This window comes from Bos taurus, chromosome 1, assembly GCF_002263795.3.
Source record: "Bos taurus isolate L1 Dominette 01449 registration number 42190680 breed Hereford chromosome 1, ARS-UCD2.0, whole genome shotgun sequence".
NCBI classification, from domain to species: Eukaryota; Metazoa; Chordata; class Mammalia; order Artiodactyla; family Bovidae; genus Bos; species Bos taurus.
Genome location: NC_037328.1, coordinates 146,265,422 through 146,283,957, shown reverse-complemented (window position 1 = coordinate 146,283,957; position 18,536 = coordinate 146,265,422). Strand labels below are relative to the sequence as shown.

Sequence of the window (18,536 nt, the reverse complement as noted above, 5' to 3'; positions counted from 1 at the left end):
TCACGCCTTTGAACCAACAAGCAAAAAGAAAAAACAGATCATCTATTGGCTTGAATGATTGATCCCAATTATTGGGGAGAGGGAGGAGGTTTGTGTTACTGCTATGTGAGGGCAGCAGGGAGGACTTTGGAACCTGGGCATTCTGGGGCTCCTCTTAATACTTCCACAACCAGTAGTAATGGTTAATGAAAACACAGAGCAACCAAATCTGAATTATTATAATTAAATAAAGCAGGAGTACTGAGGACTCCAGCCCCTCAGGGATGAAGGTTTGGCTCACTCTATCTAATAAGGAATCTGGAGCAGGTTCTTGCTGAGGGCAGGGGAGATTCGGAATGGATGGTCAGGGGTGTCTACCAGGACCTCAGGGCTGGTTACACAGAGATGAAGGCTAGAGCAGCTATGCATATGTTTTTGCTTGTTACATGTTGTGTCTGTCTCCTAATCATTTTTCTTTTCTCTACTTCCCTGTTTTATAAACAAGTTGTTGGAAGTTAGCATTTCAATTTAATCTTTAGGTAACTGAATTTTCTGTGGAATCATAACGAACACAATAACTGTAGGGCTGTGCGTCTTCTTGCTGGGGAAAGAACTAGTTCACTGTAACAAAGGGAGCTGTGTCTTCTCAGCTTCTTTAGCTGCTGCAGGGGAGTCCGGATGTGTGTAGAATGCTGCTGATGGATGCAGAGTGCCAGGCAGGGCGCCTCTGCCTGATGTGGATTCTGGCCCCTTAGTGCTGCTGCCTTCAGTGGCCACTAATCAGGTCACACCGTGGTGAGCCTGGGCTTGCACTTTGGAGGGGGGCCTTCTCTCCTGCTCCTGGGGGAGAATGTTTGTCTGTCCCCTCCTGCTTCTCCATCCTTCACAGCATCTGCTGGTGCTCGGCTCCAGGATGTGGCCGGCAGCCTGGCCTGGCTGGCCTAGCAGCCTGGCCTGGCATGGAGGCCATTTCACCTGCTTCTCTGACATGCACATGCCAGATGCTGTGTTCACACCGGCCCCCTCCTCCTGAAGCTCTTTAGATTCCTCTACACAGTTACGATCCTATTATAGGTGCATAATTCTTTGTGTTAAACTTGTCCTGTTTGAATTACTGTGTGGTTTCTGTCTCTTGATTAGAACCAGACTGATAACAAGAAAAATAAAAGGATTTATTAATTTTTTACTATACTGTTGTTAGTCTAAAGTGATTTCAACACAACATTGTTATATAACCGTGCTCCAATATAAAATAAAAAATAAATGGTTACCTGAAAAATAAAGTGATTTCAAAATTTAAAAAAAATTTAAAGATGCTATAAGGAAAGAATAAACTTGGTAGAAGAGACAAAATGGAGGGGAAAAAAGCACTGATGCCAGAAATCAAGAGTTAAGTTTTGAGTGCATAGACCCCCTAGTGATGTGCTGTGAGCTGTTTATTTTCTACCAACAGAAAGCACTCTGACACCAAATGTATGGTTTATGCCAGCTGGGTGTCCTGTGATCTGACTCCCTTCTGACACCACCCACTCACAAGGTTGCTCTGCTTCAGCAGTCACTGTAAGACCCCAGCTGTGGACACCTATAAACTGGGGGTCCCACGCACCCTCCTCTGGTTCAGTGATTTGCTAGAGCAGCTCATGGAACTCAGGGATAGGTTACCAGCCTGTTGTAAAAGGATGCAACTGGGGAAGAGCCAGATGGAGGAGGTACAGAGGACGAGTGCAGGGGTGCGAGGAGCTTCCTGCTCTCTGGGAGTCACCCTCCCCATCTCTACGTGCTCTCCAGCCCAGAAGCTCTCCAAACTCCTTCCCTTGGGGATGTTTATGGAGGTTCTATTACGGCAGCATCAATGGATTAAATCATGGGCCATTGGTAATTAGCCTGATCTCCAACCCTTCAAAACCTGGTCCACTAGAGGAAGGAATGACAAACCACTTCAGTGTTCTTGCCTTGAGAACCCATGAGAAGTATGAAAAGGCAAAAGGATAGGACACTGAAAGATAAACTCCCCAGGTCGGTAGGTGCCCAATATGCTACTGGAGAAGTGTGGAGAAATAACTCCCAAAAAAAAAGAAGAGATGGAGCCAAAGCAAAAACAATGCCCAGTTGTGGGTGTGATGGGATGGAAATAAAGTCCGATGCTATAAAGAGCAATGTTGCATAGGAACCTGGAATGTTAGGTCCATGAATCAAGGTAAACTGTAAGTGGTCAAACAGGAGATGGCAAGAGTGAACATTAATATTTTAGGAATCAGTGAACTAAAATGGACAGGAATGGGTGAATTTAATTCAGGTGACCTTTATATCTACTACGTTGGGCAAGAATCCCTTAGAAGAAATGTAATAGCCTTCATAGTCAACAAAGTCCGAAATGCAGTACTTGAATGCAATCTCAAAAATGACAGTGATCTCGGTTCATTTCCAAAGCAAGCCATTCAATGTCACAGTAATCCAAGTCTATGCCCCAACTACTAAAGCTGAAGAAGCTGAATGGTTCTATGATGACATACAAGACCTTCTAGAACTAACACCAGAAACAGATGTCCTTTTCATCATAGGGGAGGAACGCAAAAGTAGGAAGTCAGTAACAGGCCTACCTGGAGTGACAGGCAAGTTTGGGCTTTGAGTACAAAATGAAGCAGGGCAAAGTCTAACAGAGTTTTGCCAAGAGAACACACTGAACATAGCAAACACCCTCTTCCAACAACACAAGAGACAACTCTACACGTGGACATCACCAGATGGTCAATACCGAAATCAGGTTGATTATATTCTTTGCAGCTGAAGATGGAGAAGCTCTATACAGTCAGCAAAGACAACACCTGGAGCTGACTGTAGCTCAGATCATGAACTCCTTGTTGCAAAATTCAGGCTTAAGTTGAAGAAAGTAGGAAAAACCACTAGACCATTCAGGCATGACCTAAATCAATTCCCTTATGATTACACAGTGGAAATGACAAATAGATTGAAAGGATTAGATCTGATAGACAGAGTGCCTAAAGAACTCTGAAAGTTCCTAACATTGTACAGGATGCAGTGACCAAAACCATCCCCAAGAAAAAGGAATGCAAAAAGGCAAAATGGTTGAGAAGGACTTACAAATAGTTGAGGAAAGAAGAGAAATGAAAGGCAAAGGAGAAAAGGAAAGAGAGTCTGTGTATAATGTGTCTAAAGAGAGGCTGTTAAGAGGACCGCAGTGTGGAGTTGGTACTCAGCCTTCCTTGGCTGCTTGTGAGGCCTCGGTGAGGGCCCCACCCCCCATCCACCCCGACCCCTGCCAGCACAGCCCTTAAATCAGAGTACTTGGACAGGACGTGCCAGGGGCACTGTCCAGCTCTGACAGCCTATTGCAGCTCACCCCGGAGGGATGAGGAATCCTTCAGGGTCGCCTAGCATGTGCCCTCGGTAGTATTAAACCATTCGGCCCACGTTTCAGGGCCTGCAGACGCCCTGAAGTTCAGTGACTAAGGCAGACGCCTTAGTTCAGTGACTAAACTCGAGGTACTGACGTCCACGGGTGTCCCACTCGCGGGTGGGGCGAGAGTAGGTGCATTCGGGCCCTGAATTCCCGCATTCATCCTGCTATTGTCTGCACATTTGCTTTGTCAGAATCAATCACTAGTCCCACTCCTCTACCCACTACCATCCTTGCCTTTAGAGGAACATCAATATTCACGTATAAATTTAAAACCAGTACAAAGAGCTGACTCCCCACTTTCTGCCCTACAGGCCTTTTTCTTCCTTGGCCCGAGTGCAGGCCTGGCTCCCGAGCGAGTCCCGGGTGGCGCCGTCAATGCGGCCCTGTGTGTCCAGCCCCCGCGGGCCGCAGAACCAGGAGAGGGAGACGCAGGCCCCGCCCCCGGCCCGCCAGCGCCCCGCCCACGGCTCCCATTGGCTGCCGGGCTCTCGGGGTGCCGGTCACGCCCCCCGCGAAAGGATAATAGGCTGTTTCTGCCCTAGTCCCGGCATTCAGGACGCCGAAACCAGAGGTGGCCGGAGCTACAGCCAAGGACCACTGACGTGAGGACACTCAGGGGAACCTGCTCTGGTGTTTGGGGGGCAGGACCCGGAGGGTGGGCTTGGGAACTGGGCGGTACTTTAAAAACCCCTTTAGGGTGGTGGTTTAGTCGCTAAGCCGTGTCCGACTGTTGCAACCCCATGAACCGTATAGCCTGCCAGGCTCCTGTGTCCCTAGGATTCTGGCAGCATTTCAAAAGTACGACTCTCCTGCCTAGCGGACACGGCTACCTCAACTCCAGGCAGCGAGATTCATCCTACAGATGAATCACGTTCTCCCGGTGATTCATCACTACAGTCGGGGAAACGTCGGGTCTTCGGCTCGGCTGTTGCTGCAAGTCGGCCTCTTGCTTAATTCTTTGAAGAGAGGGTTTGCGTCCTCCGCGGAGAGGGGACGACGCCCTGAGCTCGGAGCCGGCGTCTTCGGACGCCCTCCCCCAGGTCAGGGCGAGTGAGGAAGTCTTTGCAATTAAATTACAACCAAGCCAAAGAAATTGAAGTCTGTGGTAGGTTTAACCATCCTCAGGTTTCTTGGGGAGGTAGGGCTCTTGCCTAGAGGGATTCCCACATCTCCTGTGATGTGACCTTCTGAGGAGCTAACGCCCAGCAGTTCTCCTGTTTTCGAAATAAAAGATTAATGTAGAATATTCACGGAATGCAGCGAAAGGAGAACTGGATATTTGACTTCCAGTTCTCTTAAACAACAATTTTAACCATCAGTTGGGAAGACTTTAACAGGAAAAACTTGTAAAAATTAATTTGTAGTGTTTTTAATGAAGAAAATCGCATTTTATGGCGTTTTCACATATGGGATATATATTTTATGCCTTTCCTTTAAAAAAATCCCACTACTCATACTTCACACAACAAATATTTTAGCCTCATCTTTCCCAGTCATCATGAAGCTTGAGAAACATAAGGACTATGCAAAAGTTTCTTAAGTTTTTCGTTTTCTTTTTTAAAAAATTAATAATTGAGAACTCGAGTTCCAAGGATAAGAAAGTATGAAATGTTAAAGATTTAATACACCTGAATTGTTCTGTCTACATGTGGTATTTTTAGGGACTTCAGAGCAAAACAAAGTGTACTGATTATTAATAGGTAAGTTTAACAAAGATCAGAGAAGGCAATGGCATCCCCATTCCAGTACTCTTGCCTGGAAACTCCCATGGATGGAGGAGCCTGGTAGGCTGCAGTCCATAGGGTCTGGAAAGTCAGACACGACTGAACGACTTCATTTTCACTTTTCACTTTCATGCATTGGAGAAGGAAATGGCAACCCATTCCAGTGTTCTTGCCTGGAGAATCCCAGGGACGGGGGAGCCTGGTGGGCTGCCATCTGTGGGGTCGCACAGAGTCAGACACGACTGAAGCGACTTAGCAGCAGCAGCAAAGATCAGGCCAAGGCAAAAATCTTCAATCCTTTTCCTTTGAAAGTCAGAAATAAATAAGAATTTAAATCTTATATTCCAATGTATTTTTAAAACTATAAATGATATTCAATACAGCAATGGTTTTTCAAAAATGAGACATAATTCTTTATTTTTAACTATGACACTGCAAAGATTCTTTAATGATTAGAACTCAAGGCCAAAAGCTGGCAAATTTCTCTGGCTGAGCGTCCGGCCGTTTTGTGAAACAGTTGACAAGCAGTCCTTTGTATACTGCTGTTTCCCAGGGTTGAACAGCTGTTTCCTTGGCTTGCAGACTGTGTGGTATAAGGTACATGTTGTGGGGGAGACAAAAGCTTCCTACCTTGATAAATGCAGAGCAAAGGCGCCATTCTGTCATTGGAGGCAGCGCTGCCAAGAATACAAAGTGCCTGGAGGTGGTCCAGCCTCTGCCCGCATTTGTTCTGGCATCAGAGCTGGTATTGGGAAGGAAGACATTTTCCTCTACCCTTCTAAATTCTTCTTGCTGGTCTAAGAATTAAATAAACATGAGACAGGTAAACAGGAGAAATTTAAGTCGAAGTTTGAAAACATATATACATGGGAGAGACCCAGGAAAACTGTCACTCACCAAAATGTGGAAGATGTTGAGAGCAGTGGTTTGGGGCTTCAGAGGGGAGGAAGCAGTTCACACAGAGATGGTGAACCAGCGTTTGCTGTGCCAGCAGAGGTGATGGGACACGGAGTGGACTCAGGTCTCCTAGCATTCCCCCCGCCCTCCCTTGCCCCTGGCCCACATTCCTTGCTGACCTCTCTCTCTGGTGGTTGCTCCATTCTTGTAATAGGCCCTCCATCTAAATTCTAATTCAGGCAGCTACGGGGAATTTCTTCCTGAGTCCTGGGGGCCTTGATTGTTTTCAGATGAAAATAATCTGCATCCCAGAGAGATATTTTGGGGTGGCAAGTCTTGCTCCCCTACAGTAACTTCATCAGATGATTGTATAATACCTTCAAATTCAAGGTCCCTTTCCTTGATCTTCTTTTTCAAAAAAATTGTGGCAATTCTACCATATTTATTTTTTCAGTTGAATTATCTAGCCATTATTTGGTCATGTTCTTCACCGCCCGCCAACAAAAGTCAGAAACATTTTTGTTAAAAATGAGTTAAATTTATATATCCATTTGAAAGAAATTTCCTACATTTTATGACCTCAGTAGCTTTTGGAAGGACCTACACTTTTGTTGCTAAACTTATGCTTAGAAATATGTGTGTGCTGCTGTAAAACAGGACTTTTCTGCTACATTTTCTAACTGCTTATTGACAAAACATAGGAATATTATTGACTTCTGTATCCTTATTTGGCTCCTGTTCACCATAATTAATTCAAAACCTTGCTCCCCTGTACCGTCACCTCATCTTGCAGTCCTGCCAGGACAGGGTGGGGAGTCTCCTAGGGATGGGGGAGGACTCAATCCCCCTCACTGCTCTTCCTCTGTATTTTGGTTGAAGTTTTCCCCAAATGCAATCAGAAGCCAGAGGGCTTGGGAACGGAAGACAGAGAAGGGAGGGTTGGCGGGGAGTGGGTTCAAGGGGTGATGAAAAGCCACACCCTCTAAGCTCAAAAGGGGAGGTGAGCCAAAGCCAGTTGCCCCCGATGGTAAGGTCGGTGTAGGTAACAACTGCTCTGTTCTACAAAGCGTCTTTTTTTGTGGGCCCCAGATGTCTGAGTTAGAGAAGGCCGTGGTGGCCCTCATTGACGTCTTCCATCAATATTCCGGGAGGGAAGGTGACAAGCACAAGCTGAAGAAGTCAGAACTCAAGGAGCTCATCAACAATGAACTTTCTCATTTTTTAGAGGTGAGTCTTGCTTTTTAAAACTACATTAACCTGCTCTCCTGTCCACTTGTAAGACCATCTGTCCATTTTCTCTTCTGAGCTGCCCTGAACATGGCTCCAGGTTGGTATCAGGACTCCTCTGTTGTTTCTGAAAATGTGTTTGCACAAGTGAGCCCTCAGTACAGAGGCTGGCTTAGGTAGGCCCCACAATTTTCATTTTGTGTACAGTATGAGCATCAAGGAAAAACTGCTGTCTCCAACGCAAGAGTATAGGTTCTTGGGAAAACCTAAGGACATACAGCAGTAGGGTGGCTTCCCCATTGGCTTAGTGGTAAAGAATCTGCCTGCAATGAGTAGATGCAGGTTCTGTCCCAGGGTCAGGAAGATCCCTGGAGGAGGGCGTGGCAACCCACTTCAGTATTCTTGCCTGGAGAATCCCATGGACAGAGGACCCTGGTGGGCTATAGTCCATGGGTCGCAAAGAGTCAGACACTGTAGCGAGTGAGCACGTACAACGATAACAGTGACAAAGTGGGATGGAAACTACACCATGACTTATCACACACTGAACACACAAGAAGACTGTTAAAAATAAGCTTTTGTTCTTGGGAAGAGGACTGTTTCTGCTTTCTCTACATCGTTAGATCCACCACAGTGAGAAGATGCCAGGTATTACTGAGCTCTCAGCATAGTCGATGCTGGGAGAGATACAGGCCCCAGGACCTGGCTCATCACAAAGAGGCCACAAAATGGTCACAAGAGAGGCCCTGGGGCCTTGCAGGGGGACCCTGTGGGGTGAGGTGCCCTGGCAGGAGCTTGCGAAGCTACATGAGGACATCTGATGAGGCCCACTGCCCTGGCAGCTCCCCTTCTGGTGGATCTGTGTCCAGATGCTCCACTGAGGACTCACTTCCCCACTCACAACCTTCACTGCCCTTGGCTCAGATGGCCCGAAGGTCATCTCTGCTGTATCCATATTGTGTATTCAAGGCAACGAACTGCAGTCCACCTGGTACCTAATATTCCCTTGGTGCCCAGAACCAAGGTTACTGAAGTGATCTTGCACCCAGAGGAAATGGCCATACAGTGCACCAGTGCACTCATGTCTGACCAGGAGCTAATTCCCAGGAAGACATGAGAGCCCAGCCCACATGGTGGTGGGAGCTGTCCTCCTGCGCAGGCTTGGTGCAGGACGAGCCCCAGCCTCCGTGCCCCGAGTCTGCAGGGCTCTCCCCACCCAAACACTCCTTGGCTGCAAATGGCGCCACCATCGTAGGAAGCGGCCTGCAGACTTCAGGGGGGATCCCCTACTCTGATTTTGAAGCTGGTTTTCTCAGGCACCCAAGTTCTCAGCATGGTAACTGCCTGCTCACACTTTTACTTACCTTGTTTCCCACCACCTCACCTAAGAATCAGAAGGTCCTGGATTCTTCTGTGAAAAGAATTGTTGCAATGAGACAGTGCTTACCAAGTGCAGCTCAACAAATGTAGCTACTGTCATTAATTATTGATTTAAAACATAGAAAAAGCTTAGCATGTGGGAAACACAGTTTATAAAACAAAAGTAAATCATGGTAAGTATATCAAGGTATCATGAACATCGTTGGCCTGGTTTTTAGGAAGTAGTTGCTGTTTGGAGGCAAATCTTTCCTGTAATTGAAATTAATCTTTTAGCGGATGTTTATAGGTACCACCCAACCCCTCATGGGAACCTCAGTCTTTTACATGTTTTATGTCTAAGGCAGCCATTGTGCGTTATACTCGACTTCTTCAGGCCAAGTGCTCCTGCCCTGAGGACTGGGTGTTCGGAAGAGTCGGCGGTGTTATGCTCCTCTTCAGCTCGTGTGTGCATCTTTCCTGCACTGTCTCTGTCCCTCTGTCTCACCACTCACTTGACTCCATGTTGGGCATAATGTCAAGAAGAGTCCCAGACACCGCGAAAGCAACTCAAGTGCCAAAAGACACATGAAGTTAATAAATTTAGGGCATGTTCCCGAGAGTTATTTCAGCCAGAAACTACTTTCAAAACATGAAAATCCACTGGAAGCCTTCACTATAGGGTCTTCCACATGCAGAAACAATGAAAAACTTATAGGAGCCAAAAGTTCATTTTTGCTTTCAAGGCATTTGCATATAATGTGCTCAGGCTAATCTAGACTGTACTCTCCCTTTCTGTTTTTTTGTTTTGTTTTTTTTTTTAACACAAGCAGCCTGCAGTTTTTCAGATCCTGGCTGTTCCAGTCAGTCTTTTAGTAGCAAGATCCCACTGCACCTAAAGGAAAGTGGAAGAGAAGGCTCAGACCCGTAGAGACCTCTGCCAACCAATAGCCTCCTGGTCACTGGAGAAAACCTTTCTGGAATTTTGCATCTCATGTCTTAGGTTGTTTCTAAATTAGTTATTATTATTATTTTTCTTTTTGCCCTGGGATTTTTTTTTTTTTTGGCTGTGCTGTGTCTTCTTTGCTTCACGGGGCTACTCTCTAGTTGCCGCAAGCAGGGGCTTCTCATTGCCATGGCTTCTCCCGTTGTGGAGCACAAGCTGTTGGGCACGTGGGCTCAGCACGTGGGCACTGTGGTTCCGGGGCTCTAGAGCACAGGCTCAGTAGTTGTGGTGCAGGGGCTTAGTTGCTCTGAGGCACGTGGGATCCTCCTAGATCAGGGATCGAACCCATGTCTCCTGCATTTGCAGGTGGATTCTTTACCACTGAGCCACCAGGGAAGCCATTAGGTTGCTTCTAATACAAAATTATTAAAGCCAACCAACTTCTGATCATGTCTTTGTGGCCCTAACGTTCATTTAGAAGCAAGCTGGACAACCTGTCTTATCTCTCTCAGGAAATCAAAGAGCAGGAGGTTGTGGACAAAGTCATGGAGACACTGGACAGTGATGGGGACGGCGAATGTGACTTCCAGGAATTTATGGCTTTCGTTGCCATGATTACCACTGCCTGCCACGAGTTCTTCGAACACGAATAAGGAAAAGAAAGCAGCGGAGCTGTTTCTGCAGCAGAGACGGAGTTTGACCAGGGGAACACAGGCAGGGCTTGCAGGGCTGTAGGAGCTGAGCTTTCCGTGTTGTAGCTAATTAGGAAGCTTGATTTGCTTTGTGAGGGAACAATTGAAACCTCTTTCCAAGGACCATTTTTAGTGCCCCCAGCCTTACTTCTGCATTACTGGGCATAGTGTTAGCTTTCTGGACCCAGGGACTCTTGGTAACTATAACTTAGGAAAGTCATTTCTCAGTCACAAAGCATGTGCTGTGCTAGCTGTCCAAGCTGTGGAGACCCCTCACCTAGAAAAAAAAATTGACTACCAAAAAGGACTGGAGCACTGTGGGTTCCACATGCTGCCACTACATTTAAAAACACAAAGCTTTGTCCACCATCCTTTGAAAACGTTGCCCATCATTAAATCTTCTCATCACTGGAGCAAATGAAACCTGGTGTGGTTGGGTGGCCTGACAGTCTGTCCCACCTGCCAAAGAGCATGGTCACATTTAGAGCCCTTTCCAACAGGTGAGCTGTGATGTTTGCCTATGCAGTTAAGCTAATAGTTCTAAATGGAAAATCTGTCTCATAAGCTGACAAATGCTGACATTATAACTGTAAAAAGAACTGAGAATCAGACTTCTGCATTCAGTGGGATTCTCCCGACAGAACCACACTTTGCTGGGTCTCTGGGATTTGGGGCAGGGGAGCAGGGGGCTCAGGGCAGGTCACAGCTCTGCCCTGGAGATGGCCATACCCAAGCACCTGCACCTCCTGTTCTGTCTGTAGAATGAAGGTTATGATGGATGTGTCTGATGTGCAGTGAAGGTCATTCTTGATCTGTCTGTGCAGACAGGGTCTGCTTCCAGCTGTTGGTGAAGCCAGGGAATTTTATGACCTTTATGCTTTTGTAGCCACCAATTCAAAAAAAATCAAGTTACAAATATTAAGAATCACTCCCAGGAAAATTCAAATTAAGCATTAAGCTTATCTATCCTTTTTCTCTTATGCTTTAAGGACACAAACTTGGAAATCATAAACTAATTGGTCGCTTGTAACTGCATTAAATAAAAAGCACTGTAACAAACCTACTTGGTGGTTAAGCATGAAATAAAAGCTGCATTCTTGCAAAACTGGAAAAAGGAGTAGTCCACACAGCCTGTCTTCATCAGGGCTGCAGATACAGCACCCCCCAAGCCAGGGTTAAAGCTTAGGTGGGGAAGAGAGGGTGTGACAGGGCAGGGACATGAGGAGTGACAGAAAGGGAGGGGTTGGAGGGGTGGGTCCATTGGAGAGACATAAAGGGGAAGGCTGTCAGTTCAGTTCAGTTGCTTAGTCATGTCTGACTCTTCACGACCCCATGGACTGCAGCACACCAGGCTTCCCGTCCATCACCAAACTCCCGGAACTTACTCAAGCTCATGTCCACCGAGTCGGTGATGCCATCCAACCATCTCATCCTCTGTCATCTTCTACTCCTCCTGATTTCTATCTTTCCCAGCATAGGGACTTTCCTAATGGGTCAGTTCTTCACATCAGTATTGGAGTTTCAGCATCAATCCTTCCAATGGATATTCAGGACTGATTTCCTTTAGAATTGACTGGTTTGATCTTCTTTCAGTGCAAGGGACTCTCAAAAGTCTTCTCCAACACCACAGTTCAAAAGCATCAATTCTTTGGCTCTCAGATTTCTTTATGGTACAACTCTCACATCCATACACGACTACGGGAAAAACCATAGCTTTAACTACACAGACCTTTGTTGGAAAGTAATGTCTCTGCTTTTTAATATGCTGTCTAGGTTGGTCATAACTTTTCTTCCAAGGAACAAGTGTCTTTTAATTTCATGGCTGTAGTCACCATCTGTAGTGATTTTGGAGCCGAAGAAAATAAAGACTCTCACTGTTTCGATTGTTTCCCCATCTATTTGCCAGGGAGTGATGCGACTGGATGCCATGACCTTAGTTCTGAATGTTGAGCTTTAAGCCAGCTTTTTCACTCTCCTCTTTCACTTTCATCAAGAGGTTCTTTAGTTCCTATTTGCTTTCTGACATAAGGGTGGTATCATAAGCATATCTGAGTTTACTGATATTTCTCCCAGCAATCTTGATTCCAGCTTGTGCTTCAAACCAGCCTGTCATTTCACATGATGTACTCTGGATATAAGTTAAATAAGCAGGGTGACAGTATACAGCCTTGACATACTCCTTTTGCAGTTTGGAAAAGTGAAAGTGAGGTCGCTCAGTCGTGTCTGACTCTTTGCAACCCCGTGGACTGTAGCGCACCAAGCTCCTCCATCCATGGGATTGTCCAGGCAAGAATACTGGAGTGGGTTGCCATTTCCTTCTCCAGGGGATCTTCCCGACCCAGGGATCGAACCCAACCAGTCTGTTTCTCTATGTCTGGTTCTAACTGTTGCTTCTTAATTTGCATACAGATTTCTCAAGAGGCAGGTCAGGTGGTCTTGTATTCCCATCTCTTTTTGAATTTTCCACAGTTTGTTGTCCACACAGTCAAAGGCTTTGGCATAGGCAATGAAGCAGAAGGAGATGCTTTTCTGGAATTCCCTTGCTTTTTCAATGAACCAACGGATGTTGGCAATTTGATCTCTGGTTCCTCTGCCTTTTCTAAATTCAGCTTGTACATCTGGAAGTTCTCAGTTCACATACTATTGAAGCCTAGCTTGGAGAATTTTGAGCATTACTTTGCTAGTGTGTGAGATGAGTGCAAATGTACAGTAGTTTGAACATTTTTTGGCATTGCCTTTCTAGGGACTGGAAAGAAAACTGACCTTTTCCAGTCCTGTGGCCACTGCTGAGTTTTCCAAATTTGCTGCCATATTTGGTGTAGCACTTTCACAGCATCATCTTTCAAGATTTGAAATAGCTCAGCTGGAATTCCATCACCTCCTCTAGGTTTGTTTGTAGTGATGCTTCCTAAGGCCCACTTGACTTCACATTCCAGGATGTCTGGCTCTAGGTGAGTAATCACACCATCGTGATTATCTGAGTCATGAAGATCTTTTTTATATAGTTCTTCTGTGTATTCTTGCCACCTCTTATTAATATCTTCTGCTTCTTTTAGGTCCATACCATTTCTGCCCTTTATTGTGCCCATGTTTGCACAAAATGTGCTCTTGGTATCTGTAATTTTCTTGAGTATCTTAATTTTCTTGAATTTCCCATTCTATTGTTTTCCTCTATTTCTTTGCACTGATCACTTAGGAAGGCTTTCTTATCTCTCTTTGCTATCCTTTGGAACTCTGCATGCACATGGGTATATCCTTTCTTTTCCCCTTTGCCTTTAGCTTCTCTTCTTTCCTCAACTATTGTAAGTGTTCCTCAACCATTTTGCCTTTTTGCATTCCTTTTTCTTGGGGATGGTTTTGATCACTGCCTCCTGAACAATGTTACAAACCTCCAGAGTTCTTCAGGCACTCTGTCTATTGGATGTAATCCCTTCAATCTATTTGTCATTTCCACTATGTAATCATAAGGGAATTGATTTAGGGCATACCTGAATGTTCTAGTGGTTTTCCCTACTTTTTTCAACTTAAGCCTGAATTTTGCAACAAGGAGTTCATGATCTGAGCCACAGTCAGCTCCAAGTCTTGTTTTTGCCAATTGTATAGAGCTTCTCCATCTTTGGCTGCAAAGACTATAATCAACCTGATTTCGGTATTGACCATCTGGTGATGTCCACGTGTAGAGTTGTCTCTTGTGTTGTTGGAAGAGGGTGTTTGCTATGTTCAGTGTGTTCTCTTGGCAAAACTCTGTTAGACTTTGCCCTGCTTCATTTTGTACTCAAAGCCCAAACTTGCCTGTCACTCCAGGTAGGCCTGTTACTGACTTCCTACTTTTGCATTCCAGTCCCCTATGATGAAAAGGACAACTTTTTTTGGTGTTAGTTCTAGAAGGTCTTGTATGTCATCACAGAACCGTTCAGCTTCTTCAGCTTTAGTAGTTGGGGCATAGACTTGGATTACTGTGACACTGACTGGCTTGCTTTGGAAACGAACCGAGATCACTGTCATTTTTGAGATTGCATTCAAGTACTGCATTTTGGACTTTGTTGACTATGAGGGCTATTGCATTTCTTCTAAGGGATTCTTGCCCACGGTAATAGATATAAAGGTCACCTGAATTAAATTCACCCATTCCTGTCCATTGTAGTTCACTGATTCCTAAAATGTTAATGTTCACTCTTGCCATCTCCTGTTTGACCACTTACAGTTTACCTTGATTCATGGACCTAACATTCCAGGTTCCTATGCAACACTGCTCTTTACAGCATCAGACTTTATTTCCATCACCAGTCACACCCACAACTGGGTGTTGTTTTTGCTTTGACTCCATCTCTTCCTTTTTTTTTTTTTTTTTTTGGAGTCATTTCTCCACACTTCTCCAGTAGCAAATTGGGCACCTACCGACCTGGGGAGTTCATCTTTCAGTGTCATATCTTTTTGCCTTTTCCTACTTCTCATGGGGCTCTCAAGGCACAAATACTGAATGGTTTGGCATTCCCTTCTCCAGTGCTGCAGTCCTTGGGGTCGCAAAGAATGGGACTGAGTGACTAAACTGAACTGTGGAGGGGTGGGGCCATGGGAGGGTATAAAGAGAAGGGGCCATGAGGAGGGACATAACAGGGAGGGGAATAAGGGGGAGGAGTCTGACCATGGGAGGGACCATAAAAGGGTGGGGCCATGAGCAGAGACATAAAAGGAGGGGAATAAAGGGGAGAGGTGGGGCCATGGCAGGTATATAAAGGGGAGGGTTGGAGGGCTGAGCCATGGAGGGACATAAATAGGAGGGGCATACAGGGGAGGATGTGGGGGTGGACTGGCTGCGCTGTGGGAACTCAGTAAAGCTCACTCGCTCAGTTGTGTCTGACTCTGAGACCCCATGGACTGCAGCACACCAGGCTTCTGCCACAAACATGACTGCAAATTCTGGTACACAGATGTATTAGGATATGCAAATTTTATTTAGGTTAAAAGACAATAGCATTAAGTATAAACCAAAGGACAAGGGAAAGAGAAACAAAAGGACAAGAAATATTCTTCTGAAAATAGATGATGGTGGAGAAGATCATGGAACAGCAGAAACACTGTAATTAGTAGCAGAAAGAAAAAAGAGTGATATGCATTGCAGAAGTAGATAAACGGAAGAATGAAGGGAATGACTTGAAATATTAATTGGTAGGAAAAATCACTGGATATATACTTAAACAAAAACTCTAAAAATCAAATGCATGAAAGTTGAAGAGAAAATGCCACCAAGAAGAGAGACAAGGAATAAAAATAGGATAGGGGTTAACACACACTCTTCAAGTGTAAAGGACAAGAGAAAAATAACAGAAAAAAAAGGGTAAAAAAGCTTACCCAGTCAATACATGGTATATTTTGATCTATAATCAAACATACACGATTCTCTTAATTATATACAAGAGATTTTTTTTGGAAAATGAACAAAAATCAAAGAACGAGAAATAGAAATGACCAAAGAAGCCAAGGAAGAAATTTTAAGAGAAAAGAAGAATTCAGTAAAAGGGGAATTACTAATAGAATAGAAAACAAAGATAAAGAAAATTTTAAAGTTGATGTAGTAAAACCACAGTGTAATCATACCATAAGAATTTTTTATAAAACCAATACAAAGAAGAAATTGAAATGGGGGATGTAAGAGATGAGAGCATGAGTTTAGATTTGGAAAGAGGAGAACAGAATGAGTAGGAGAGATTCTAGAGAAGTCTGAGTATCTCCTTGCAGCCCTGAGACCCCAATCACACCAGCATCCTTACCAAAGCGGTCTCAGTGACCCTGTGCAGGCAGCTTAACTCGCATGCTCTGCGCTGAAAAGCAATGACAGGCAGCCAGAGTTATGGGGAAGGGGCTGTGTGATTTCATCTCCCACTGGGCACTAACCTGTTTGTTATCCAAAGTGGAAATGGCCTTGTGTAAAGACACTCAGTAAATCTTACTGAGTAAGATCTCAGGGCTGCAAGGAGATACTCAGACTTCTCTAGAATCTCTCCTACTGATTCTATTCTCCTCTTTCCAAATCTAAACTTATATTCCCAATTTGTCAGTTCAGTTCAGTCACTCAGTGGTGTCCAACTCTTTGCAACCCCGTAGACTGCAGCACACCAGGCCTCCCTGTCCATCACCAACTCCCAGAGTTTATTCAAACTCATGTCCATTGAGTGGGTGATGCCATCTAACCATCTCATCCTCTGTCATCCCCTTCTCCTGCCTTCAATCTTTCCCAACATCAGGGTTTTTTCAAACATCAATTCTTCACATCAGATGGCCAAAGTATTGGAGTTTGAGCTTCAACATCAGTCCTTCCAATGAACACCCAGGACTGATATCCTTTAGGATGGACTTGTTGGATGTCCTTGCAGTCCAAGGGACTCTCAAGAATCTTCTCAAACACCACAGTTCAAAAGCATCAATTCTTTACAGTCCAACTCACATCCATACATGACCACTGGAAAAACCACAGCCTTGACTAGATGGACCTTTGTTGGCAAAGTAATGTCTCTGCTTTTCAATATGCTATCTAGGTTGGTCATAACTTTTCTTCCAAGTAGTAAGCGTCTTTTAATTTCATGGCTGCAGTCATCATCTGCAGTGATTTTGGAGCCCCCCAAAATAAAGTCAGCCACTGTTTCCACTGTTTTTCCTTCTATTTGCCATGAAGTGATGGGACCAGATGCCGTGATCTTAGTTTTCTGAATGTTGAGATTTAAGCTCAACTTTTTCCACTCTCCTCTTTCACTTTCATCAAGATGCTCTTTAATTTTTCTTCACTTTCTGCCATAAGGATGGTGTCATCTGCATATCTGAGGTTATTGATATTTCTCTCAGCAATCTTGATTCCAGCTTCTGCTTCCTCCAGCCCAGCATTTCTCATGATGTACTCTGCCTATAAGTTAAATAAGCAGGGTGACAATATACAGCTTTGATGTACTCCTTTTCCTATTTGGAACCAGTCTGTTCTGCCATGTCCAGTTGTATCTCTAATTTTCTTGAAGATATCTCTAGGCTTTCCCATTCTAACATTTTCCTCTATTTCTTTGCATTTTTCACTTAAGAAGGCTTTCTTATCTCCCCTTGGGTGCTACGCCTACTTTAGTCCACTGGCCATTGTGGAATGCAGAGTTCTGTACAGGCCCAAACCCTGTACCTACTACTGAGGAAAGTAAGGACTGTACCAGGTCTCCAAGCACTGTCCTCAGGAAGGTTTTTTTTTTTGTAAGTGGACTTCCCAGGTTGCTCGGTGGTAAACAATCCAATGCAGCAGACACAGAAGATTTGGGTTTGATCCCTGGGTCAGGAAGATCCCCTGGAGAAGGAAATGGCAACCTGTTCCAGTATTCTAGCCTAGAAAATACCAAAGACAGAGAAGCCTGGAGGGCTATAGTCATGGGGTTGCAAAGAGTTGATCGCGACTGAGTGACTTAACAGTGTTCAGAGCATTTAAGTAAATTACAAAAGTTGTACAACAAGAAAGTGGTTATATGTCATTCTTTTCATGTATGAGTTTGCTAATGTTTTGTTGAGATTTTTGTTCCGTGTTCATGAAAGATACTGCCTGAAATTTTCTTTTCTTGCTGTATCCTTGTCTGGTTGGGTATCTGGGTTGTGCTGGGCCCCAAAATGCCTTGGGAAGTATTCCCTCCTTTATTGTCTAAAAATGATCAGCCACGCTTGGTGCAACTTCCAGCCCTGAAATAGTGAGCACTTTGAGGGGGAAGCAGCAGGAATTGAGATTTGGGTCCCTTGATTATTTGGGTCCCACAATTGCAACAAAGAAGCCAGAATGGGTAAATAACGGAGTTCACACTGTTCCGATGGTTGGTGCTGGTTAGTGTAGGAGGAAAGTCAGCCATGCATGGACACAGAGTCAAGAAGTTTCCCCAGGCCTCCAGACTGGGCACTGTGTCCTTTTTGTGTGGAAAGGAGCCAGGTAGTAAAAGTCCAACACATTCTGTCTTTGTTTCCTTCAGATGACCCTCTCTCTACTCCTCAGTTCTGTTACAGGTGGGTTCTGCCTCCCTCCCACCTGGGTCAGCTTCTCACAGAGATATCCCGGCTGGATTGTAGAAATAAAACGCTTTAATTCTTCCAGAGAAAGTGAAAAATGGGAACAATCCCAACTCAGCATATAAGACTGGCATAACTTTGATATAAACATTTAGAAAGACATTAATGGAAAGGGAAATAAAAATTGAAGGTCAAGTCTGTAATTCCTAAACAAAATACCAAAAAAATTAAATTTAACAACATAAAACAATAAAGGATAGTACATGGCAATTAAA

The 18,536-nt window shown here is 44.7% G+C and overlaps 1 protein-coding gene across 1 annotated transcript; it reads left to right on the top strand.

Moving 5' to 3' along the window:
* Nucleotides 1–3,949: 3,949 nt before the first annotated feature.
* S100B (S100 calcium binding protein B) lies at nt 3,950–11,301 on the top strand. The gene is given in 3 exon segments (NM_001034555.3): nt 3,950–4,002; nt 7,111–7,248; nt 10,063–11,301. Coding segments are annotated over 2 exon segments (279 nt in total). The 5' UTR covers nt 3,950–4,002; the 3' UTR covers nt 10,204–11,301.
* Nucleotides 11,302–18,536: the final 7,235 nt, after the last annotated feature.